The sequence below is a fragment of the Neophocaena asiaeorientalis genome, unplaced genomic scaffold, assembly GCF_003031525.2.
Source record: "Neophocaena asiaeorientalis asiaeorientalis breed wild unplaced genomic scaffold, Neophocaena_asiaeorientalis_V1.1 scaffold303, whole genome shotgun sequence".
NCBI classification, from domain to species: Eukaryota; Metazoa; Chordata; class Mammalia; order Artiodactyla; family Phocoenidae; genus Neophocaena; species Neophocaena asiaeorientalis.
The window spans coordinates 1,653,094-1,675,889 of record NW_020174420.1 but is presented as its reverse complement, the minus strand read 5'-3'; the positions used below and the strand labels follow the sequence as shown (position 1 = coordinate 1,675,889).

The window sequence follows — 22,796 nt, the reverse complement described above, 5'->3', positions numbered from 1 at the left end:
CTTTAATGTACTTAGTTTAATGAAAATTTTAAGTGAATGAATACACCATTCACATCTGTAAGGCTGTGAATAGTTAGGCCCTGTATAGACATAACTATCTCAAAAAGCTGTAAATAGGCAAGTCAGCTCAGATTTTTTTAAACCTGATTGTACGAAGGAGGCAAATAAAAGCACTCAAAACAAAACCCATTGGCTGTGGTCTGGTCCCATGATCTTTTTACTGTAAAGCCCCTCGGAGAATCATTGGGAGATTCAAGCTAGGTGTAAACCGAGTAAGAGTTACCAGACTAACCAACCTCCACAAGAGCAAGGATGATGTCTGCCTGTTAACTCCAGCAGCCCTGGTACCCAGGACAATGCTTGGTACCTAGCAGGTTCTCAAACTTGTTCAGTAGTTGAAAGGCAGATACAGAAGCCCTTTACTTGTTTTCTAGATGAGTCAGTTTTCCCCAGGAACAGGAAAATATCAGCTATCCAATTGCCCTTCAAACCCAAGGATTTCCTGTTACCGCCTCTGTTCAAAGCCACACACATTATTGCCACTATCACTACCATGTATTAAGTGCCTATCATATGCCAGGCAGTATTTTGAAATTAAATTTGGTCTAATTTTCACAATAGCCCCCAGGAGGAAGGTGTCACACATTTACCAATAAACAGGTTCAGGCCAAAGGCACAAAGTGGTGCAGGTGGGATTCACTCAGGTCTGTGACTTCCAACACAATGCTTGTACTACTTTGTAACACCATTTAGAATGGAAAATTAGGCAACTAAAACTGTGATCCACGTTGAGACAAAATCAAACACATACCACGCATACGGCCCCTTGCAATATGATGTAATGACCCAACTGTAGGAAAAAGGGTACCACTGCCAGCAAATGCATTTTATTCTCATTTTAATGAGATTTTCAACAGCTGCCATTTGGTTTGTATAGCAAATTTTTAAAAAAGTAACTTTTTTTCCATTTTTGATATTTTTATGAAAAGTATTTTCTTCAATTTTAAAGTCCTGCCCCTCCCCCAAAGTATTAATAACTACCATGTGATGTGTATTTAGGGAAAAAAAAGGAACAAAAACAGCTTTTAAAACACTTGAGAAATAGGGATAAAGGTCCAAAGTCCAGGCCTGGGCCTGCTGGAGGTGCTGAGCTGCCCTGGCACGCTCGGCACTTCACCGTCCACAACAGCAGATGCGTGGGCCGTGCACAGACCCGCTGGGATGTACCGCAAAGTCCACTCCCTTTCTCCTCCTGACCGCCTCTGCTGGCTGGCCTCTTTCCTTCCAAATTGGTCTAACAAAGGCAGCACGGTCTTTAACACATGTTCCGCTTTGTAATGGAGACGACGCTATTGAGCAAGTTCTGAGATTCCTCCATTTTGTCGGGGAGGAAAACATATTCAACACAGTATTGATGGTTTCACTTTCTTGTCCACTCAAACACATGCTCATTAACTTATTAAGCTAATTATCAGATGCTTCAGAAGCCCGATGTGTAGACAGCACAGAAGTTTCATGTAAAAAGGAAGTTGCAAAATTATAAAAGTTTCTGCAGCAGGTCAGGCTCCTCGCGGAGCTTCTGATGACGAAGCTGGTTCTGATAGGCCGTCCCTTTGACATGCGCAGCAGCCCCGCCAGGAGCCCTATGTTCTCAGGGTTCCATTTAGACCAGGAGGTTGAAATCCAATTTTAAAAGACCCCCTGGTGACGAAACATATACCCACCGATGGAATATTACTTAGCAATAAAAAAGGAACAAACTACTAACACAAGTTATGTCATGGGTGAACCTCGAAAATATAACTGAAAAAAGCCAGCTACAAGAGACCACATTTTGTGTGATTTCATTGAGATGATGTCCAGAAAAGGCAAATTTATAGCGACAGAAAGATTAGTGATTCCCTAGAGCTAGGAACAGGTATTATCATGTAAATAGGCATGAAGGATCTTATTGAGGGGGATGAAAATGTTCTAAAACTGAGAACTGTATGGCTGTGCCACTGAGGAAAGTTACTAAAATCACTGAATTGTACACTTGAAATGGGTGAATTTTATGTTATGTAAAATATGCCTCAATAAAGTTGTTTAAAAAAAAAAGTCCCTGTCTCGCAAACCACCCGTCAAGCATTAAACATTTCTGAAGGCTCACAATCAACAGGACAGGATTATCAATTAGTGTTGAGTTACAGAGTGAAAACATTGTACTCTTTTATAGTACACAGCCTAGAATGTTTCTTTACTATTTATAATATTAAAAGGTAGCCAGTAAGAAGGTAGGATCGGGGAAGAAAACTCAGCAGACCTCACAAATGAGACTCCTAGTAACAAAATCTAAAGGGGCTTTTTCTTTTAAAATAAAGATGGTGCATCTGTCCCTTTGTAGATTTATCTTCTGTCCCCTGGGGTAGGGTGGTGAATCACTTGGCTAACGCCCCATAGAGATCAGTGTACTCAGCTGTCCTATTTGTATGAACCCCCCTAAAATCTCGACTGGGGACAGCAGTGGGGGGCTGGGCAGTGAGGGCAGAGGCCAAGTAACAAGCAGGAAACTTGAGTGTTTCCTTGGGTCAGCCTCCTATTCCCCTGTCCTTTGTCACTAATTGCAGATTCAAGATGGGAGAAATAAAGACAGAAGATTAAAAACAAATGTGGGGAAAAAAAAACCGTACAAAATTGTGATGAAATTCACAAGGCAGCAGAGCACTGGCTGCAGAAAAGTACTCTGCGTAGTACCCAGGGACCAGGAGAACTAATGATCTCTGAGAGGGGAAACGATTCACATGGGTAACCGTGGGCAGAGGTAGGAGGAGACCAAGGTTCCTGATGCTCACCAGATCCCAGTCAACCCTCCTGTTCTCTCCATCAACTTCCCAAACTAACGAGGTCTACATTTATCCCGGGGGAGAGTGGCTAGGAATACACAGTCTTTCCCAAAAGGTGCCCGTCTCCAAATCTTGGTCAAATTTGTCAGGTCTCTGCCTGAACCCATACATCAGCATAACCTAACCAAGCAACATTATCAACCCGTGATGCCAGGACCCTTATTGAAGAACACTTGCCCCCTCCCATCTCAGGAGTGTAGATTCCTGGGCTCCTGATGTTTCTACATGGGCTTTGCAGCACCACCAATGCAAGAAGATTCAGTCAAGCTGTTTCCTTTGGCTACTTCTTCACACAACTTTCCCGACATATATTAATTTCTACTCTGAAGTCAGAGTGTTTGACTCACCTCCTTACTTCCCAGCATCTTCAAAATCAAGACAGAACTTTGACATTATAGCAATACACAATTTGAAAAATGCTGATTACCTCTAAAAACATTTTAAAGTTATCATTAGCATTGTAACCTTAATTAATGGGACCCCCAGCTGTTTTGACTTTGGAAACTAAAGGTGCTGCAAAGGTCCAGCCTTTTCCTTGCAATCTTTTTGGGTTTGACCTTATGTGATCCCCGAAAGTCAACTGCCGCAGTCAGAAACTGCTCCAAAGACCCAAAGGTGCAGGTGCTCAGGCCTAGGCTGTATCTATCAAGTTTTCTGCTGCAGTTCAAAGGGCAGGAGAAAATAAAAGGTATTTCTTTTGTTTTTTACCCCTTGAAGAGCAGGAGATAAAATCATTTTCATTTTGGAGTTTTAGAGTCCAATAATCACAAAATCAGTCACTAATAAACTAACACTTGGACCAGCCAGAATTGGCAATTGTTGAAAATACATATTCTGTTTCTATACTTAAACTTCTAGTTGCCAATTAAAAAAACTTAGAGTAGTGGCTTAAGTTCAATATCAAAATCATCACTTATAATACCAGCCTCATCCTTAAAAGGTAAAGGTGTCTAGTTTGGCTTGCACCCAGAACCTCTCCTATGAGGAGAAGTCTGAGATAGAGGTTCCCAGCCTTTCCCCAGTGAAGATCCAATAAGACCCACACGCATTTCCTGTTAAGGAGTTGGCAAACTCTGACTATAGCTGGGCCTGTGGTCTGGGTGACAATTGTGCTCCCACCTCACAACATAAAATAGATGGAGAAAAAGGTCACGCTACAAGAGGAACCGCTGGAAGCACAAACCTACACATTAAGAAGGGGGTCACACTGCTAGCTGCTTCCTGATATTGAGTCAGCGCACTGTGTCTGAGTGGGACTGGAACGGCCAGCCCTCAGGTTCCACTGCTTGGCTGGAAGGAAGATTTCTTAGTCCTGACCAAATATGCCTTGTGCAACCACGCTGACATCCTAGATGAAACCCCACAGCAGATGGGAAAACAAGCCCTTTGAACTACACCTAATACCTTAGCCTATCCTGGTGTCAGAAGGGCAAGCCTGCTTCAGGATGAAGAAACGGCTCCATCTGGATCCCTGTAGGACTTCCCAGACCAGGAGCCACACAAGAATCCATGGTGCTCTTTGTGATGGAGACACCACGGTCTAGACAATGGCTCTTTCTGCAATCCCAACACATTTCCAGCAGCCTTCAGAATTCTGAGCTTGGACAAGTTAATGCAGATTGAAGGAGGAAAAGCGGCCCTGGAAGAAAGAGACCTCTATTTCCACACTTCCTAGGTCCTCTCCTTATCAGAGGCAACAATTCCAGCTGAAAGCTGAAGCTGGAATTGAGACATTTCTTTATTTGTAGCCCTGCCTGAAAACGAGTTAAGAGTTCCATTCTCTCGAGGTAGAGACTTTGGGAATTCATGAGCACATCTGACAATATGAGCTCCCTAAACTACTCTCCTATGACATGTGACCTAACAAGGAAGGGCATTTTTCAAATGATGCCATCCTAAAGACTCAAACAAGGAAAAGATGTGGGTTCATATTTTCAATCTGACATAAACCTGTGGCTGCTCAAAAAGTCAACAAGGGACCTCATAAGAAAAAGGAGAAATTCTTAAATTTTCCAAACCCTAGTCCGTTCCTTCCAACCTCTGTCCCACATCCACATACTGAATTTACACAGACTTTATTTCAAGTTACATGATGTTTTCCTGACAGGCCTATCACACAAGACAGTGGCAGTCATACAGAAGCCACTGTCCTCCTCAGGCCCCTGCAAGTCCTTGCCCGTCCTGGGAGAACAGCCAGGACTGGACATGCTCTCTTTTAGACCTGACTCTCCCACCGACTTCTCTAGCACACAAAGGCAGCTCCTGGGCCAAGTTTAGTTCCTTATGAGTATCAACAACGACAACAAAAACCCCTGTGACTTGTGGGCAGGAAAGGAACACACCCAGAAAGTCCAACCTAGAAAACTCAAAAACCTGGGTATGTGGGAACAGCAAAATTTTATAACTGCCGCAACTGTCCTGGTGGGTCACACAGTCACAGGGTCAAACGGGACTCGCTCTTCTAGGCTTTTTTGGAGTTCTTCTGCATAATTCTGTAAGGTGGGAAGAAGCATCCAAACTGTGAACTGAGCTCCTTGCTAGTGTCCTGAAAAATACATTGACTTGTGAAAGTGCACAAACCTTTCTAAGGAAAGTAAGGTACCAGGTGGACCAAGTCCTCATGGGGCTGGAAAAAAACTGTCAAAATAAATTTAAGACATAACTAAGAGGATTCAAGGATGACTTCTCCAGGCTGACGCTGATGGCCAGCACCACATGCCTCTCGTACACCTTTGGTAACATTACCTTTTCTCAAAAACAGAGTAGGGTTGGGGTGGAGGGGAGACAGGGGACTAGACACCATGAGACGAAATGGCAAATCCACTCTAGTGCTCTTTTACCTTGTAAATTTTGAGTCTGATGGTAGCTGTAAACAGAGGCTTAAGAGTAGGCCAACAGTAACTGAACGGCTCAGGTGACAATCACCATCCCAGTCCTCTCCTGCTTTACAACTTTCATCAACCAGATGGCTGATGAAAGTTGCTCCTATTGGTTTCCAGTACTTTAAGCCTGTGTTTTCTTGAATGGGGTTCAGGCAGGGAGACATGGGCTCAGCAGGCCACTGGTGATCCCAGCTCATCACAGGAAACTCCCAGGGATCACGGAGCTGTGCATTCTGGTTTACAATACCTGCTTCTTCCACTCATCCCTCTTCCCATCCAGCTTAACAGACTGAGTAAGTAGTGCTCCAGGTGTTCATTGCCCTTGGTAAGTATACAGCAGAGCGGGAAGGGCATTCTTAAACACCCAGATTTTCTTGGTCAGCTTATTTTGTTTAAACACATACATGGAATTGCAATTTCCCTAAATCAAAAAGCTAATAATAATAGGAAATTGCTCCAAATGAAAGTCAGTAGAACAAAAGAGAAATACTCAGAGGCTTGTAGAGAAAGACTGAGCACATTAGTTACTCCAATCACAGTGTCGAGTTAAACCACTGTCCCCTTTCCCCGCTGTGCACCCCTTGCCCGTCCCGCCCCCCTCTTCAGCTCCGCCTTTTTGTGCAGCGTTGTCCCCAGATGTGGGGACGTACAAGTTCTCCTCAAAGCTTTCTGTCAGCTCAGTACTTCACTCCTGGAATAAATTCCTTGGCATCCGGGTTCAGGTTACTTTTGCTCTGAAATAAGAACCAAGAGATAATAAATGCCAAGGCAAGCTGTACTTTAAAACGTATTTTTCCTTGCTTCCGTTATTACCAGTACCTTCCTCTCAGCCTCAAGGAGAGAAAAAATAGAATTCCTTGCAACTCAAGCTGTTGTTGAGTTGTTTCTTCTGGGCTGCTCTCAATGTTCTGATGTACTAAGCCCTGCTAACCTCATTTTCTCCTTCCTACTTTAGACTCCTGTTTCCTTCATGATGCTTTCATTTAAATTTGACTCCAAAAATACTTTTTCAATTTATTAGTACCTTAACTTGATGAAAATCAGAGTACTCCATCAAAGTAGTTTGGTTACCACAATCCCTATTTTTTTTTTTTCCTATTTTTTTTTTTTCATCTTTCTGTACTCTCTGGTTATCTACTATCTTGTGAATACCTAAAACCTCATCAAACTGCAGGGAACAATCATTCAGAAAGTGAGTTGTGTGAGAACAATATCACTTACAGAATTCTGACATTAGGTCAACATGGAATGCAAGGAATTAATTTATCTGGGCTTCTAATTATAAGTGGAAGATGGCCTCTTAAGAGTATATTCCTTCCAAAGTTAACAGGCAATTTTTATAACAGCATCATTCAAAATTATAAATACAGATTTGAGGGATAGCAAAAGAAAAGGACAGCAGCAAATGATAATTTGAAACCAAACCTCTTCCATGTTCAAATTTTTATCCTTAATCCCAGTTCTGCTTTGAAAAGCCCATGGGAGAAAATGAAAGTTGGTGATGCTGCAACCATCACATTTGCACAGTGCTTTAAGAGGTGCAGTGCATCTTCAACTCACCCCCTTATTAATGCCCAGGTGATGAGTGAAGAATCAGCGGCTCAGAGGGCTCCAGAGCTCGCCCAAGGTTGTAGGGCCAAAAAGAGAGTCTGTGACTCTAAATCCTACATTCTTTTCACTATGTCACATGTGGAACTACATATGCTCTTACCAAAATATCTTCAGAATCATGACCATCACTGACTGACAGTCCATTTAACTGTTGTTGCAACTGTCCCATGGCCTGAGGCAGGTCTCGCGATGGAATAAACCAGTCCTGGTCTTCCTCATCCAGCATCTCCTGGAAGCAGCGGTCCAAGAATTCTTGCTCCTGCAGCTCCTCTTCCACCTAGCAAGCAAAGGGGAAGAGCTCAGACGTACTGTCCCAGTGGGACTCACACCTTCCAGTTTTTTCTCTACCTCTTTCTTTCAGAGGTTGTTACTATGCAGTTAAGAATGATCTTGTCGGGGGGCTTCCCTGGTGGCGCAGTGGTTGAGAGCCCGCCTAAAAAAAAAAAAAAAAAAGAATGATCTTGTGGACTTCCCTGGTGGCACAGTGGTTAAGAATCCACCTGCCAATTCAGGTGTCACGGGTTCGAGCCCTGGTCTGGGAAGATCCCACATGCCACGGAGCAACTAAGCCCGTGCGCCAAAACTACTAAGCCTGTGGGCCACCATTATTGAAGCCCGTGTGCCCAGAGCCCATGCTCTGCAACAAGGGAAGCCACCACAGTGAGAAGCCCGCACACCGCAACGAAGAGTAGCCCCCGCTCGCCGCAACTGGAGAAAGCCCGCGCGCAGCAACGAAGACCCAACGCAGCCAAAAATAAATATTAATTAATTAAAAAAAGAATGATCTTGTATGAGATCTACTAAGAATTATGATGCTTCTAATGACAGGCTAGAGAAAATATAATTTTTAATTTTTCAACCAAATTCCATCAAAAATAAGGCTGAGGAAACAGTCAAAATAGCAGAAATTCCAGGTATTCACAGATCTTCTAATATATGATACAGACATTTTCCACTCATATGGCACTTACAGAAAATCATTTTAAAGCTTGAAATTCTTTTCTCAATCTTGTTGAGAAGCGATTCTTCTTAAATTTCCCATCTTTCAGATATGAAAAGGGTACAGGAACTATGTAACTAGACCACTACCTGGATAGTGGAGATTAAATCAAAACCAACTCCCAGCTTCTGGCCCACTTTTCTGGTATTGAGGCCCCTACATGAGAAAAAATACTTTCATAACCTTAGAAAGATATAAAGAACACTTTTTTGCATACCAATAGAAAATGATGTCATCAATGTAGTATACTTTCAAAACAAGAAGAAATAATGAGTATTTACACAACTGCATATTTCTTTTTTTAAATTAATTAATATATACTTTTAAACATCTTTATTGGTTTTTAATTTTTGGCTGAGTTGGGCTTTCATTGCTGCGCACGGGCTTTCTCTAGTTGAGGTGAGTGGGGCTACTCTTCATTGTGAAGTGTGGGCTTCTCATTGCGGTGGCTCTTGTTGTGGACCATGGACTCTAGGTACACGGGCTTCAGTAGCTGTGGCTCACGGGCTCTAGAGCGCAGGTTCAGTAGTTGTGGCAGACAGGCTTAGTTGCTCTGCAGCATGAGGGATCTTCCCAGACCGGGGCTCAAACCTGTGTCCCTTGCACTGGCAGGCGGATTAGTAACCACTGTGCCACTAGGAAGTCCCCAACTGCATGTTTCTTAAAGACTGTCTTAATCTAAAGCAATATATAGCTAGGATATTTTACACTTTTTTGCAGACACTGTTAACTCTTAATAAAGAGTATGCTTCACTCTGGAGATTAAGTGTGATTTTAACAGGCTTCCCGCTTCTTGTTTGGCCATGACTTTCCTGCAGGAAGCCTGGTGACAGATTCACAGTTCACTTGAGCCACCACCAGAGGGCCGGTCAAGCAAAAATAATCACCCAAGCCAGCCAATATAGTTAACCTCATGAATTCAAAGGAAAAGTCACTGGTAGCAAGACTTAAACATACTATTTCAACATTACAATTAGCCACACTTTTTCTTTTTTTAAATATCAAGTACTGAAAATAACAGCTAGAAAATATTTCCAAGCTACAAGATTTAACATGACTGCTCAAGATGTGCCCTTCCTCTCTCCAAGAGCATAACAACACGCTCCCTGGTATTAAATCTACCCTTATTCACAGGCACAACCCACAAAAATGGTTACCTGGGCCCAGAGGTGTGACAGGAAGCATGGTCTATGTACGATTCACACAGATCATACCACAATGGGCCACATGGGGTGGTAACTCCTGGCTGCCCCCCTAAACTTGTTTCCTTCTCCCCAAAGCACCAGGCTATTCAGTTAAAATCACATTTCCTGTCTCTCATGCTGGATATGGCCATGTAACTATTAATCATGTAATGTCCCCAGAAGGGGTGTGAGCATTTTGGCATCACTTGGTTAAAAAGAGATCTTTGCTTTGACATTTGGCTCTCTGCCTTTCCTTGTGGCTTGACTTCCAGTTATCCTGCATCTGATAAAATGCCCTGGGCGTGGCAGAGCAACATCATGGAGGGCACCGTGCAGTTTGCAGAGTCACCTGTCTACCTGGAATGCTTACCTTGGGCTGTTAACGCCACAGAGATATAAGACAATGAATTATTGCTGGATCTTTGTGGAAGCAGTCTAGCCTTCCCCCACCTAATACACTCCCTATCTCAGACTTGCATTCTGCCAGTCTCTGAGTTCCTATGTGTGGCATGCCAAGCTGGCCTGTCTGCACACAGCTGCTGCTTCCCAGAAGTCTACACCAGAACACCACGGTATTTGATCCTCTTTTAATTAGCATGGTAGAAACATTTCAATATCATCCTCCAAGGTATCTTCAATCTGATCTCAGCAGCTGAAGTTGCTTCTTGGTCAGCCAAGACCAGACTTCTACATATTTTCAATTTGTTCTAAAGCCAATGAACCCATTTCTCTTGTAACAGACTGACGGTAAAATACTATAGCTGTTGAATTACACATCTCATTAGCCTTTCACTTCTTTACCTGTCTGTTGAAATCCTCTTCATTCTCCATCCACATGTACTCTGCAAATGGGTTTTCCTTCTCATCATGCCCATTTAACCCTTGGTCCTCTTTGGATTTTATATTGGGTGAAGTATTCGCCACACTGGATCCATTCATTATGATAGAACCTAAACAGGAGCAAAAGAAAGGATAAAATGATCCAAAAAGCAAAAAAAAGGATAAAAAGGATAAAAGGATCAAGGAAATGAAAAGATTCTTCCAGATGCTTTTGAAGTTCTAAATCAAAGTTATTAACTATAGATGAATAGAAACTGCTAGTCTATAACTGTTACAAAACTAGCCATATCCTCTTACCAACTATACAGATGTACGACTCTTTAAGAGTTAAAAGAAAAAAAACATCTAGGCTCAGTTAGCCTTTCTAGGCAAGTGGGTTGGGGGCCGGGGGTGGGGAGTATTTTTTCAAGCCAAATTTCTGTAGGTTCTAGAACGTAACCAAGATCACACAGCTTCCTTATTAACATTTAACTAGGTAGAGAAAATGCATTCTTAATAAACACTGTAAACAACTGCCCCTTATTCTGATTCTTAAGATGTGTTTTTCTTTAAAACATATTTCAAAAATAATACATGTTAATTGTATTGAAAAGCAAAAAGGAGAAAAGTTAAGGTCACCAGTCGTCTAACCATCCAGAGTTAAAAATGTTTAACAATATGGTGGATATAAGCTTCCTGACTTCCCCTACGTGTGTACATATACACACAACCATTCTCCAAGGATCCATTCGTACAGTAACAGCATGATGCGCCATCATTTTCTTTTTCTTATTTCTATGTTAATACAGCCACACTGTCATTTGGTGTATATCCTGTATTTCTGTATTATAAAGGTTGGATGAACTTCTTGTGTTCATTTTTTCTAATGATTTCCTTAGGATAACTCCTAGAAATAGAACTGCTGTATAGGAAATAGAACTGCTATATAGGAAAGGTTTGTTTTTTTTAAGGCTCTTGATCTATTGCCATGCTGCCATAAGAATTTAAATTCCCACTGGTATTATGTAAATGCCTGTTTCTCTGCACTCATGAGTATTATTATTTTTTAAACTATTGCCAATTTCATACAAGAAAACTTGCACGTTATTGTTTACATTTACATTTCTTTGATTTTTACTGAGGCTAAGTATTTTGAGATAAGCTTACTAGCCATTTATATTTCTTATATTGTAATTTTTCTGCTAAAGTACTTCACCCATTTTTCTCTCAGGGTACATATACCATTCCCTTGCCTTTTGTAAGAATTTTTATTACATTTGTCATAATTTTTATTTTTCATAAACTAATTTATAAATAAAAATTATTTTTCGATTAATTTTTTGGTGGCAGTTTTTACTGGCTTTAATTTTTGTCTGCAGTTTGTGTGAGTGTCTGTCTATGGCTTTTCAAATATGTACATATTTTTAAAAATTGTTTACTTTGGCTTCCAAATCCATTTTGATGTGTTCACTATCATCTGAAATACGTCTTTTTTCTGTACTTTATTTAAATCCTAACGACTCTTTAAAAACCACTGCAGTCTTTACTCATTCTATACCACCTCCCCTAAGCTCTTGTATGTAATGAGCATGGTGTTAATACTACTTAATTGTTCTGTTTCATATGTTTAATTTTTCTCTTTCCAATTATAAACTCATGAAACACAAGATGTAGGTTTCTATATTTTGCAACCTACCTCAGCATTAGGAACTCCATATCTACTGTGGATCATCGTGTTTAGGCAACTTTTCCTTTCCAGCCTGTCTCCTTCCAGTCTCAACTCAATCCCTTCCCAACCATCCCTGAGGCATTTTTAAGTTTTAACAGATTATTTCCTCACTCATTTCTATCTTGGCAACACTCATGAAAAAGTCCTTCTCTGCTTCTGGGTACACTAAAAAAAATATTGCTTACTCTCCTTTAAAATTTTTGCAATTTTCTAACCTGTTATGAACATTAGAAAATCTCATCTTCTTAAAAGACCAAGTATAATTGTGAAGAGTAATAAGAATAGATGGAAAAACAACTCAGTGATAGCTCAAAAAGAATTTAAGACAGAACCCATTTAATTCACTGTTGGTTTAAATAGGGCACCTAGTATGAAATATATCAGTTTAACATATTTCAGATAGAGACAAACGAAATCAATGATTATTCCAAATACTGCTCCAGAATAATTCCATAAGGCTATAAAAGGGAGGAAACCAGCTCTTGACTTTCACCACTTCCATTTGCAGCATAACAATGATAGAATTAAGTCTGCTCTAAATGCCAGGGCAACTGCATAAGTAAGTATTCCTAGTCAGAGACCTTTTTTTTCTTTTTGGCTGCGTTGGGTCTTCGTTGCCGTGCATAGGCTTTCTCTAGTTGCTGCAGGGGGGGTTACTCTTCTTTGCGGTGCATGGGCTTCTCATTGCAGTGGCTTCTCTTGTTGCTGAGCATGGGCTCTAGGCGCACCAGCTTCAGTAGTTGCAGCATGCAGGCTCAGGAGTTGCGGTGCGCAGGCCCTAGAGAGTGCGGGCTTCAGTAGTTGTAGCGCGTGGGCTCAGTAGTTACAGCATGTGGGCTCTAGGGCACGCGGGCTTCAGTAGTTGTGGTGTGCGGGCTCAGTAGTTGTGCTGCACGGGCTTAGTTGCTCTACAGCATGTGGAATCTTCCCAGACCAGGGACCAAACCTGTGTACCCTGCATTGGCAGGTGGATTCTTAACCACTGCGCCACCAGGGAACACTTGGCAGTTGTTTACCACCAACACTGATTTTTCCCCACATTATGGAAATCACCCACAGAGAATCAGAGTTCAGTTTTCTAAAACATCTGCCTTTGCCCAAAAAATAAATCCTGAGTGCACACGACCATAAGGAAAAAGGGAAGACAGAGGAAGAAAGAACAGAATAACCCTGCTAATTCAAGAGCAAGGCAGAGCACAGAGAACAAACTGCAGGATACACCTTCATGAGAAAGGGAATGGAAAATTACCACAAACTCAACATGGGGATTATCCAATTTAACACAAACACTTTAGAGAAGTTGAAGGCACTGAGATATGAGACTGTCAGTACTAGGAAAGTGGTTCTCTCCACAGTAGGTTATACAGTATTGATTCGTATTTTATACCATTCCACCTGTGTTTTCCACACAATTGGGAAGTTTGGTTTCTCTAAATAGCAGCAATCCAACAACTTAATTTGTGCAGCGTTTTAACAATTTATAAAGTACTTTCATATCTATGCTGTAAATTAAGGCATCATCTGTCCAACCTCACTTTTAAAAAACCACCCAGACAGTGCTAAAGTAAGACCAAAGAAGGTACTGGTTCAGGGGTTAAGCAAACTGGGTTGCTGGGTTAGTTCAATAACAACACTGGTTTGTGGGCCTTCTGGGTGACAGTGAATTGGTGCTTAATGTGCCCCTCGACTTTAGAAGTGGGGTGGGAATGGGGAGATTTTGCTGGAGAACGGGAACTCCTAGGTAAGACACTTGGGGAATGCCTTCCAACTTGAGGAAGACACCAGGTAAGATACCACCATTGCCTGTAACTTCCCTGACTTTCCTGCTTCCGAAGTTGCATGTTAACGTTCTCTGTTTCCAGCCCCTCTCCAGCTCACCATCCATCACGCATGCCCTCCAACAGCACAGTGTTTCTCTAATCATCTTATTTTGACTTTTTACGTTCATTATTTCACTTGATCCTCCCACACCAAAGCATATCCTTGTGAAATTCTAGTGTAGTGGAGACAAAGAAAATACCCCCAAAGCATCCAGAGATGGGGGGAAATGCTTGGTTACACAGGCAGATCACAAATCAGAATAGCTGCTACGTTGTCAGCTACACTACGGAGAAGCGCATGTGAAAAGGAGTTGGATCTTATTAACAACCATGTGATTGAACTTAGAAGTTCATCTTTCCCGAGTCAAGCCCTCAGATGAGGCAGCCATTCCAGTTGACAGCTTGACTGTAACTTCATGAGAGACTCGGAGATAGAGGCACCCAGCTAAGCTGTTCCCAGATTCCTGACCCACAGGAACTGTGAGATAATAAATGTTTGTTGTTTTAACCTGCTAATCTTTGGGGTAAGTTGTTATATAGTAATAAATAACTAACACGGGTATTCAATGAACACTGACAACTATCTCTGCCACATAGCCCACCAGTTGCCACATCTTTCCAATTATCTATCAAGAAGTCAAATGTGCAGTCTGAAGTAGGTCATTACTTGAGAAGTTCTTCAAGAATTAGACCTCAGCAGTACATAAAGGAGTTGGTGTCTGGTCTGTGTCTATACTGCATTATGAAATCTAAGAACTACTTGAAACTTCTTCCCCCTGTATCTCACTTTCCCTCTTATAGACACGGCAAACATGCTGAAAATGGAAAATAACGATTGTCATTTGGCTGAAGATGGGAAAGCATGTAGCCCTGTTCATAGTCAAAAACAGGAGTGCTAAGCTCCTGCCAAGCATTTGATTTAGCACTTTACCATGGTCAAGGGTTTGTGTTTAAGATATCTGGCTTGAAACAGAGGCCTTGGCTCTCAGCCACAAAGAACGTCAGGGCTTTTAATATATCTAGGATATTTCTAGAATACATACTTAATCAGTTCAACACTTTGAAAAACCACAAATTTCAGATACAACATGCTCACACAAAAAACTGACTGTTTTTTTAAACCTAAATGAGATTTTTTCAGAAGCTATAAACCTAGATCGTGCCCAGGATAACAGTCTGACTGTCAAGAACACTTGGAACTTTTGACTCAATTACTGGGAAAAAGTCAATTGAGTAGCTGATATAAAAACTGATCTCGGGCTTCCCTGATGGCGCAGTGGTTGAGAGTCCGCCTGCCGATGCAGGGGACGCGGGTTCGTGCCCCGGTCCAGGAGGATCCCACGTATCGCAGAGCAGGTGGGCCTGTGAGCCATGGCCGCTGAGCCTGCGCATCCGGAGCCTGTGCTCTGCAACGGGAGAGGCCACAACAGTGAGAGGCCCGCGTACCGCAAAAAAAAAAAAAAAAAAACTGGTCTCTACTATTCTGTTTCCTACAGTTTTGTTAACTTCATTCAGTCTGGTTAATACTGGTTAATAAAAATTAAACATTATGGACAACAATTTTACTTCAAATATGCTGCCACTAGATTCAGGTTTTGTCTTTTCCCAGTTACTTCTTAGCAGCTCAGGTAATTAGATGCACTCACTCACTAATATCTGCGTGCCTATCTACCCTTGGCACTGTGCTTGACTGCTGCTTTGACAGGGGACACAGTCCTTTCCCTGTTGGTATTTACATTCGCTCAGGAGACAAGCAAATAATTAAGAATAATTACTATTAAATTAAAAGGAGAAGTACAAGCGAGTATGAGAAGACAACAGGAAGACCCAATCTAGTCCAGGAGTGGGGGATGGTTCGGAAAGGTTTCCCTGAACAAGCAACATTTAGACTGATACCTGAAGAACTTAAGTTAGCTAGCAATAGGGAGGAGAGGGTAAAGCATGTGCAAAGAGTCAGAGGCAGGAGGGGACTTTCAGGAACTACAAGCAGGTAGGTATGTATACAGTTGGAAGGTCAAAGGAGAACCAGGGGGGAGAACTGCCAAGGAAGAGAGATGAGGTTGCAGAGGCGGATGGGGCCAGATCATGCAGGACATCAGAGGCTACATGAAGGATTTTGGATATCATCCCTAAAAGCAATGAAAGACATTAAAGAGTGTTCTCAGTAGCAGAGTGACGACTCAATTCATATTTTGAGATCACTCAGGCTGCCACATGGAAAATGGATTGGAGAGACTGAGAGTGGATAATTGGAGACCAGTAAGGCAGCTAATGCACTAATCCAGATGAAAAAAAAAAAAAAAAGAGGTAGCTACTTGGACTAAAATAATGGCAGTAAGAAGAGAGTAGGTAGATTCCAAAATTATTTTAGGTTGTTCTGGTGAGGAACTGGATGTGGGGAGACAGGGTGAGGGAAATATCAAGGATAACTTTGGCACAAGCAACTGGGTGGGTGGTAATGTTACTCACTGAGCTAAGGAACTCTGTGGGAAGGGCAAATTTTTCTTGGGTGGTGATGGGGAGTCGAGGTATAAAGGGCGATGAGTTCTATTTTGGACACATTAAATGTGTAATGCCTCTGAAACACTCAAATGGTGACACAGGTAGGTTGTTTATATGCATCAGTAGGTGAGGTATGGCTAAATATAGAAATTTGGACTAGTTGTTTACATAAATGATAACAGAAGTCATGGGACCAGAAGATATTGCCTAGGGAAAAGGGGCAAAGTGAGATGAGAAGAGGGTCCAAGACCCAGACCTGACAAGTGTGAATATTTTAAAAAGTCAGTTATAGGAGGAGATAGTATAGAAAAGGAGACAGAGAAGGAAACCAGAAGAGTGTGCCATCACAGAAATCAAGGGAGGACAGAACCCCTGTGTAGTGAGTTGAATGGTAGCTCCCCAAAAGATATGTTCATATCCTAATCCCTAGAACCTGTGAAGGCTACATTGTTTAGAATAGGGGTCTTTGCGGATGCAACTAAATTAAGGACCTTGAGATAAGTAGATCATTCTGGATTATCCCAGAAGGCCCTAAATCCAATGATGTGTCCTTATAAGAGAAAAGCAGAGGGAGATTTGAGACAGAGAGAAGGTGGCAGTGTGACCAGGGAGGCAGAGATTGGAGTGATGTGGCCACAAGCCAAGGAATGCCTATAGGCACCAGAAGTTAAAGAGGCAAAGAACAGATTCTCCCCGACAGCCTCCAGAGAGAGAGCCCAGCCCTCCCAACACCTTGGTTTTTGACTTCTGGGCTCCAGAACTGCAAGAGAATAAATTTATGATGTTTTAAGCCACCAGTTTGTGGTAATCTGTTACACAGGGGACTGACACACCCAGTAAGGCAGATGTGTTGAAGGCTGATGCAAGGTCAAAAGGAAGGCTGAAGAGTGTTCACAGAATTTAGGACCATGGAGGTCACTGATGACCTTAATGAAAGCAGTATCCATAAAGAGAAATGAGGGAGAAAGTCAAATGGATGAGGTATGAATTACAGGGACAGAAAGTATTAGATACTCTCTCAAGGAGGCCAGCTGCCAAGGAAAGGAATAGGAATGAACAGGAACTGGAGGGGTGAGAGGTCTCTGGAAACTTTAAAGACTGGACAGTCTAGAACATGTTTAAATGTTCACAGAAAGAAGCTAGTAGAGACAGAGAGGCTACAAATAAAGGAGAAGGAAGGAATAACTGATAGTCTAGGGCATCGGAAGGTAGGAAGGGATACTTCCCTACCTTATTTTATCCTTCCAAAACTCTTGAGAGGTAAATAGGCCGTAGCAAAAGCACTGAGTTCACTGAAACACTTCAAGGTTGAATTAACTGTTTGTGATCACACGATCAATAAATGGTGATGCAGGGAATTAAACACACATCTTCTCTGTCCTCCTTTCCTCCTTCCCTCCTTCCCACTTGCAGACTCTATTCCAGCCACATTATTTACTAACTCTTCCCTGAGGACACTGGCATCCTTCCTCTGGGCCTTGCAGAGGTTATTCCCATGATCTGGAATGCTTTTCCCTCAGATGTCTGACTCATCTGCCTCCCTCTAGACTGTTCAAATTCCACCTTCCCAGTAAGACTTATCCTGTCTACCGTTTAAGTTGAAAGCCTTGCTTCTCTCTGCCCACAATCTCAACTCACCATATACTGCTTAATCTCCACAGCATTTATTACTGGCTAACCTACCAGATAATTTACATGGGTTTCTGTTCTCCCCTCCAACTGGAAGACAGGCTGCATAGACTCAGGAATTTTGCCATTATTAAACCTAGTGGAGGCCCAGCAGAACTCTAGGGTCAGCCAGAACTGGGCACAATTATAACTCTTGTGATTTGATATTTCAGCGGTTTAGCTCAGAGCCAAGCCGGTTATTAAAGAGGATCTTTTCTGCTATTTTAAGCAGCATGGTACATTTGAGGTCAACTTAAATTTTCAATAATTACAGAGCAGGTATGAACTCTTCCTTTGTTTCTCCAGACACATGAACCTGGATGCCAAATCCATCCTCTCTGGGTGGAGTGGGAATGTATGAAGATGACTGGCCTAAGTCTCAACTGAATAAAAAGATGCCCCGAAAGACATTTAAACATTTTCAAAAACTAAAATCTTAAAGTGTGGTTCCTTATCACACATCAGGGATTATCTAGCCTCCAGTGTGGTCGGAGTGGTGAGGGGACAGAGAGACATATAGAGAAGCCAGGGTGAGTCACCCCATCTCTCCCTCCTCTGGACCTTAGTTCCTCCTGATTGTCACTCGTTACACTGAGAACAGATTTCAGGACTCAAGCATATGCAGCCATAACGTGTGCCTAATTCCACATCCCAGTCACTGGGACACAAAATTTGGGGGCCTTAAGTCTGGCTCACACATCAACACTCACATATGTCAGTTCTTCCTCTACAGCTGAGTCAGTGAGTAAAAACACATGAACAGAAGCAGATTAATACGAACAAGATTTTATTGACATATATATACATATGTACATAAAGCTGGGAAAGAGAAGGGCCCATTGGGGCAAACGCATAGGGGGAGAGAAAGCATCTGAAAGCAGCAGTGGGCATCCTGCCAGTTCCAAGTCTAGGGAAAACTGGCTGGGAGCTTGGGCGGCCAAGTTAACAGTCAAACCAGGGATGGCACAGTGGATGATACAGGCAGCTCTCTTCCATTCTCCTAACTGGAACTTCTCAAGTCTGGTGTAGTCCTGAAGTAGGCTCATATGCTCCTCACCCTCCAACACACGCACGCACACACACACACACACGCACGCAGGTACACACGCGCGCGCGCACGCACACACACGCCACACCCCTGAGGTGTGGTCCTCTGGCTTGCTGTAGGAAGAGAAGAGGTTAAGTTTCACCTAAAGGGGCTGAGCCGCTTTCCAGTGAGGCAAAGTCCATTCATGGTTACACAGTTTGCAGAATAAGATCTGCTCTTCATTTGTTGAGTTTCTTCACAGAAGAAAGGAATTAGCTGATGGCTCCTATGAAGCCCTGGGCAGGTTATGAGGCTGCCAGACTCCTATGAGCACAGGCACAGCTGCCCTGACCAGGAGCCTCCAAACACAATGCTGGCTCGTCTAAGTCAGAGGGCTGTCCTGACTTGGGGACCCCAGTGTTCTGAGAGTAGAGGTTCCTCTCTAAATATGGATGGTGCTATACCCCACGGCGCCACCTGGGTTTTGGCTGGGGGTGGGGGGGCAGGTGCTTTGTATGAACGTGGCACCAGAAGTGTATCCAGTCACAGCAGGTGTGGTACTGTCCCCCATCGCCCACCCCATTCTCTGCACAGATGGGTTCCAAGTCTGATGGCAGTTATTGACACAGGGCCTCCGGGCACCCGTGAGATGTTGTGCCCTCCATCCTCACCACCTGTGTATTTGCCAGGTAGGCCCCAGTTGTAAGCGGGAATACCAGGTCCTCCAATCATGGGCATGATGTTGTGCCCTCCTAGACGACCACCACCTGGATTGTGGGCAGGTGGGCCCCTTGTGCTCGGAAATAAGGTAGAACTAGAAGTGTGTTGAAACCCATGGGTGGTACCCACACTTGCAACTCCAACAGATGTGGTGTGCTCTGATGGAAGGTGGAAACTGACACGTCCCTTGACACAGATTTCTTCTCCTTGGTGATGGAACTTTTAAATGTAGATTTTCTACATCCAGATGAGCCCTGGGTGCAGTGATGGAAAGTGGCCTCCAGTCATGCGGATGGTGTTATCCCCTGCCATCACCATACCATCTGTATTCCGCCCAGGTAGGCCCCAGGTATTTGGACTTAAGGTGGAATCAGGTATGCTCCCAAATGCTGGGATGGTGCCTGTCCCTCCTACTGCAGCAGCCTTGCCGTGGTCAGGTAGATCGCAGGTTGTCTGGCCCAAAGGAGGGACAGAAGCAGTGCTGGGTGCCCCACTTAGTCCTGCCCCAAAGTTAAGTGGTCTGGATGCCTCTGAATGAGCGAGGCCTGGGGCTGACACACTGACTCCAAGGCTCCTACCAGCTGTAGGGGCTGCAGGTCCCATGAACAGTAGGCCCGGTGTGGTATCGGCAAAGAGCGAGCTACTGTCCCCAGTACTGGGCATCCTGGTGGCAACTCCAAAGCCAGCAGTAATGGACACAGTCCTGGGGAGAATGCCTGGGTTGTCGCCAAAGGCCGGCTGCGTGTTGCTGGTGGTGGCGAATAGGGGCAAAGCTGACTGCATGATGCTGACTCGCAGTGGCTGGGCTGTGGGAGAGGTTAGGACTTTATCTTGTGCTGGGTTTACTGGGTTTCCCAATAGAAAATAATCGTTAGGCCTCTGCCCATCGTTGGCCCCAAATGTGGCCTGAGACGGGAGACCTGGGTCCAAGAGAAGCTTGAAGTGTTGGTCTGTCTGTTGGCCGATGCTGCAGGTAAATGAGTCAAGGCATGGGCTGAGGCATTGCTACCACTGGGTGGTGTGTTCTCCGCAATAGGAACAGCCGTGTGAAATGCGTATTGGTTCTACCTGGAGACAGGGGCACACTGGAAAATGACAGCCTAAGAAGGAGGTGTGGTGTCCATAGTTTCGGTGTCAGAGGTGCTGCCTGCTGAAGCACCGATAACGGCCGAAGCCATAAATGAGGGGCTGGGGAAAACAGGAGCCGAAGCTGTAAATGAGGGGCTGGGAAAAACAGGAGCACCAGGGAGGGAGGCTCTCTGCTGCCCATAGAGGTCCCAAATATGGGCTGAGGGTTGGTTTGGGGGCCAAAGGGATGGTTAAAAATTGAGGTGGCGCAGGGGACCATCGGCACAGGTCGGGTGATGGACACTGGTACCCCTGCAGGGTGCCTCTGCTCCACCCTGAAACCTGGGAGAGACCTAAAAATGACAGCTTGGGAAGGGGCAGTAGTGTCCATGTCAGTGACATCAGGGTCTACAGTAGGCTGGAAGGTCAAACTTCTAGATGCCGTGACCATGCTGGTGGAAGGGATTGCCAGAGAAGTCATGGGCTGCCCAGTTAAAACAGGGGCATTGATGGTAGGGACTGGAAGAGAAGGGGTAGAATCTACAAAACTGGGTGTTGGGGGTTCCTTTTCATGGGACGGTGGCTGGACCTTCCTTATATTATTCAGGATATTGCTCCACTGACACTCAGTGTTCTTCTCCAAGGTGCCTGGGTTTTCGGCAAGAGCTAAGCACGGAAGCTTAGGAGGAGGGGGTCACTCACCTCGATCCCTTGTCGGTGGTAGGGGCGACCTCAGCCCCAGCAGCAGCAGAAAAAGCGGCAGGGGAATCTTCCACTTGCAGGGCCTACTGCTGGTAGATACCGGGGAAGGGGAGCTTCTTGATGGGATGTCTGAAGATTTTTCACGCTGCAGCTCCTTCCCAGACATCAGTGAGCCTGGTGAGCTGGGCCGGTGGTCTTCACCCAGCACTTCTTTTGTTGGCCTCTCCAGCAGCAGGGAGCAGCGTGCGGCTGGGACAGAGGACACCATGGCGTGGGATTCAGGCTTCCAAGGAGGCAGGACATCTCCAGGATCTCCATCTGAGCAGATGACATGGCTTTCTGAGGAGAAGCTCACTGGAGACATCTGGGTGTTCTCACTCAAGCTGTCTTCTGGGTGCTCGGGAAGGAGGTCCAGAGGCTCAGGATCGCACTTGAGGGAAGTGAGGACTCCACTGGTCTCCTGGGGCCTAGATGTCAATGGTATATCCCCATTGTTACAGTGGCCCCTCTTCCGATCGTCCTCTCCTTCGGTCTCTGGGTGATCCTCCATCTTTGCCATGCCTCTTCGGGGTTCTTCTTGGGCCTTCACCTTACTCTCCTTTGGGCAAGGAAGTGGAAGGTGACTGGATGGTACCTAGCCATCTGGATGGCTTCCTAACCTTGACTACCTGCTCAGGTGGTGAATGCAGGAGGGTAAATTTGCGCCCCAGTGGAGGAATCTTGATGGCTGAGTGGCCGAACCTGATGGAATTATGAGAAGACAACACGGGCTTCTTCTGCGAGTCCCTCCAGTTCACCAAGGGAAGAATCCCCAGACGGGAGTACCTGGCATGCTGGATGGGATACTGCCTTTTTGGCGCGATGTAAAAGCCAGGCGATAAAGGCACTCGGTCCTGTGGGACAGCCTGCGACCAGGGCAGAAGGCAGGCACTGGAGCAGGGTGGTCCCGGTCAGATATGGCAGCCTCCTGGGAGGGCAAAACCAGCGGGTGACAGCCCACCGGGGCCCGCAGCGGGGCCAGCGGCGGTGGAGCCAGGTACGAAATGTACAAATTGCCCATGTAGAAGCGGTTGTGCGCCAAACAATCCGAGAACAGAGTGTGAAACTCGGAGAGCTTCTCCCTAGCTTCTTATTCCTCTCGATGTCTAGCACGCACTGGATGCTGGATGGCTCAACCTGGCG

At 44.3% G+C, this 22,796-nt stretch overlaps 1 protein-coding gene across 2 annotated transcripts in view; it reads right to left on the bottom strand.

Annotated features, from left to right (window-relative positions):
- Positions 1-6,182: 6,182 nt before the first annotated feature.
- The window catches only part of PAIP2B (poly(A) binding protein interacting protein 2B), a 39,093-nt gene continuing 22,479 nt past the window's right edge, over positions 6,183-22,796 (bottom strand). For both annotated transcript variants that reach the window (XM_024756380.1, XM_024756381.1), the window contains exons 2-4: positions 10,361-10,509; positions 7,476-7,652; positions 6,183-6,498 (exon numbers count right to left, since the gene is read on the bottom strand). In XM_024756380.1, coding sequence (XP_024612148.1) covers positions 6,442-6,498; positions 7,476-7,652; positions 10,361-10,498 — 372 coding nt within the window. In that variant the 5' untranslated portion in view covers positions 10,499-10,509 and the 3' untranslated portion in view covers positions 6,183-6,441. The remainder of the gene's footprint in view (positions 6,499-7,475; positions 7,653-10,360; positions 10,510-22,796) is intronic.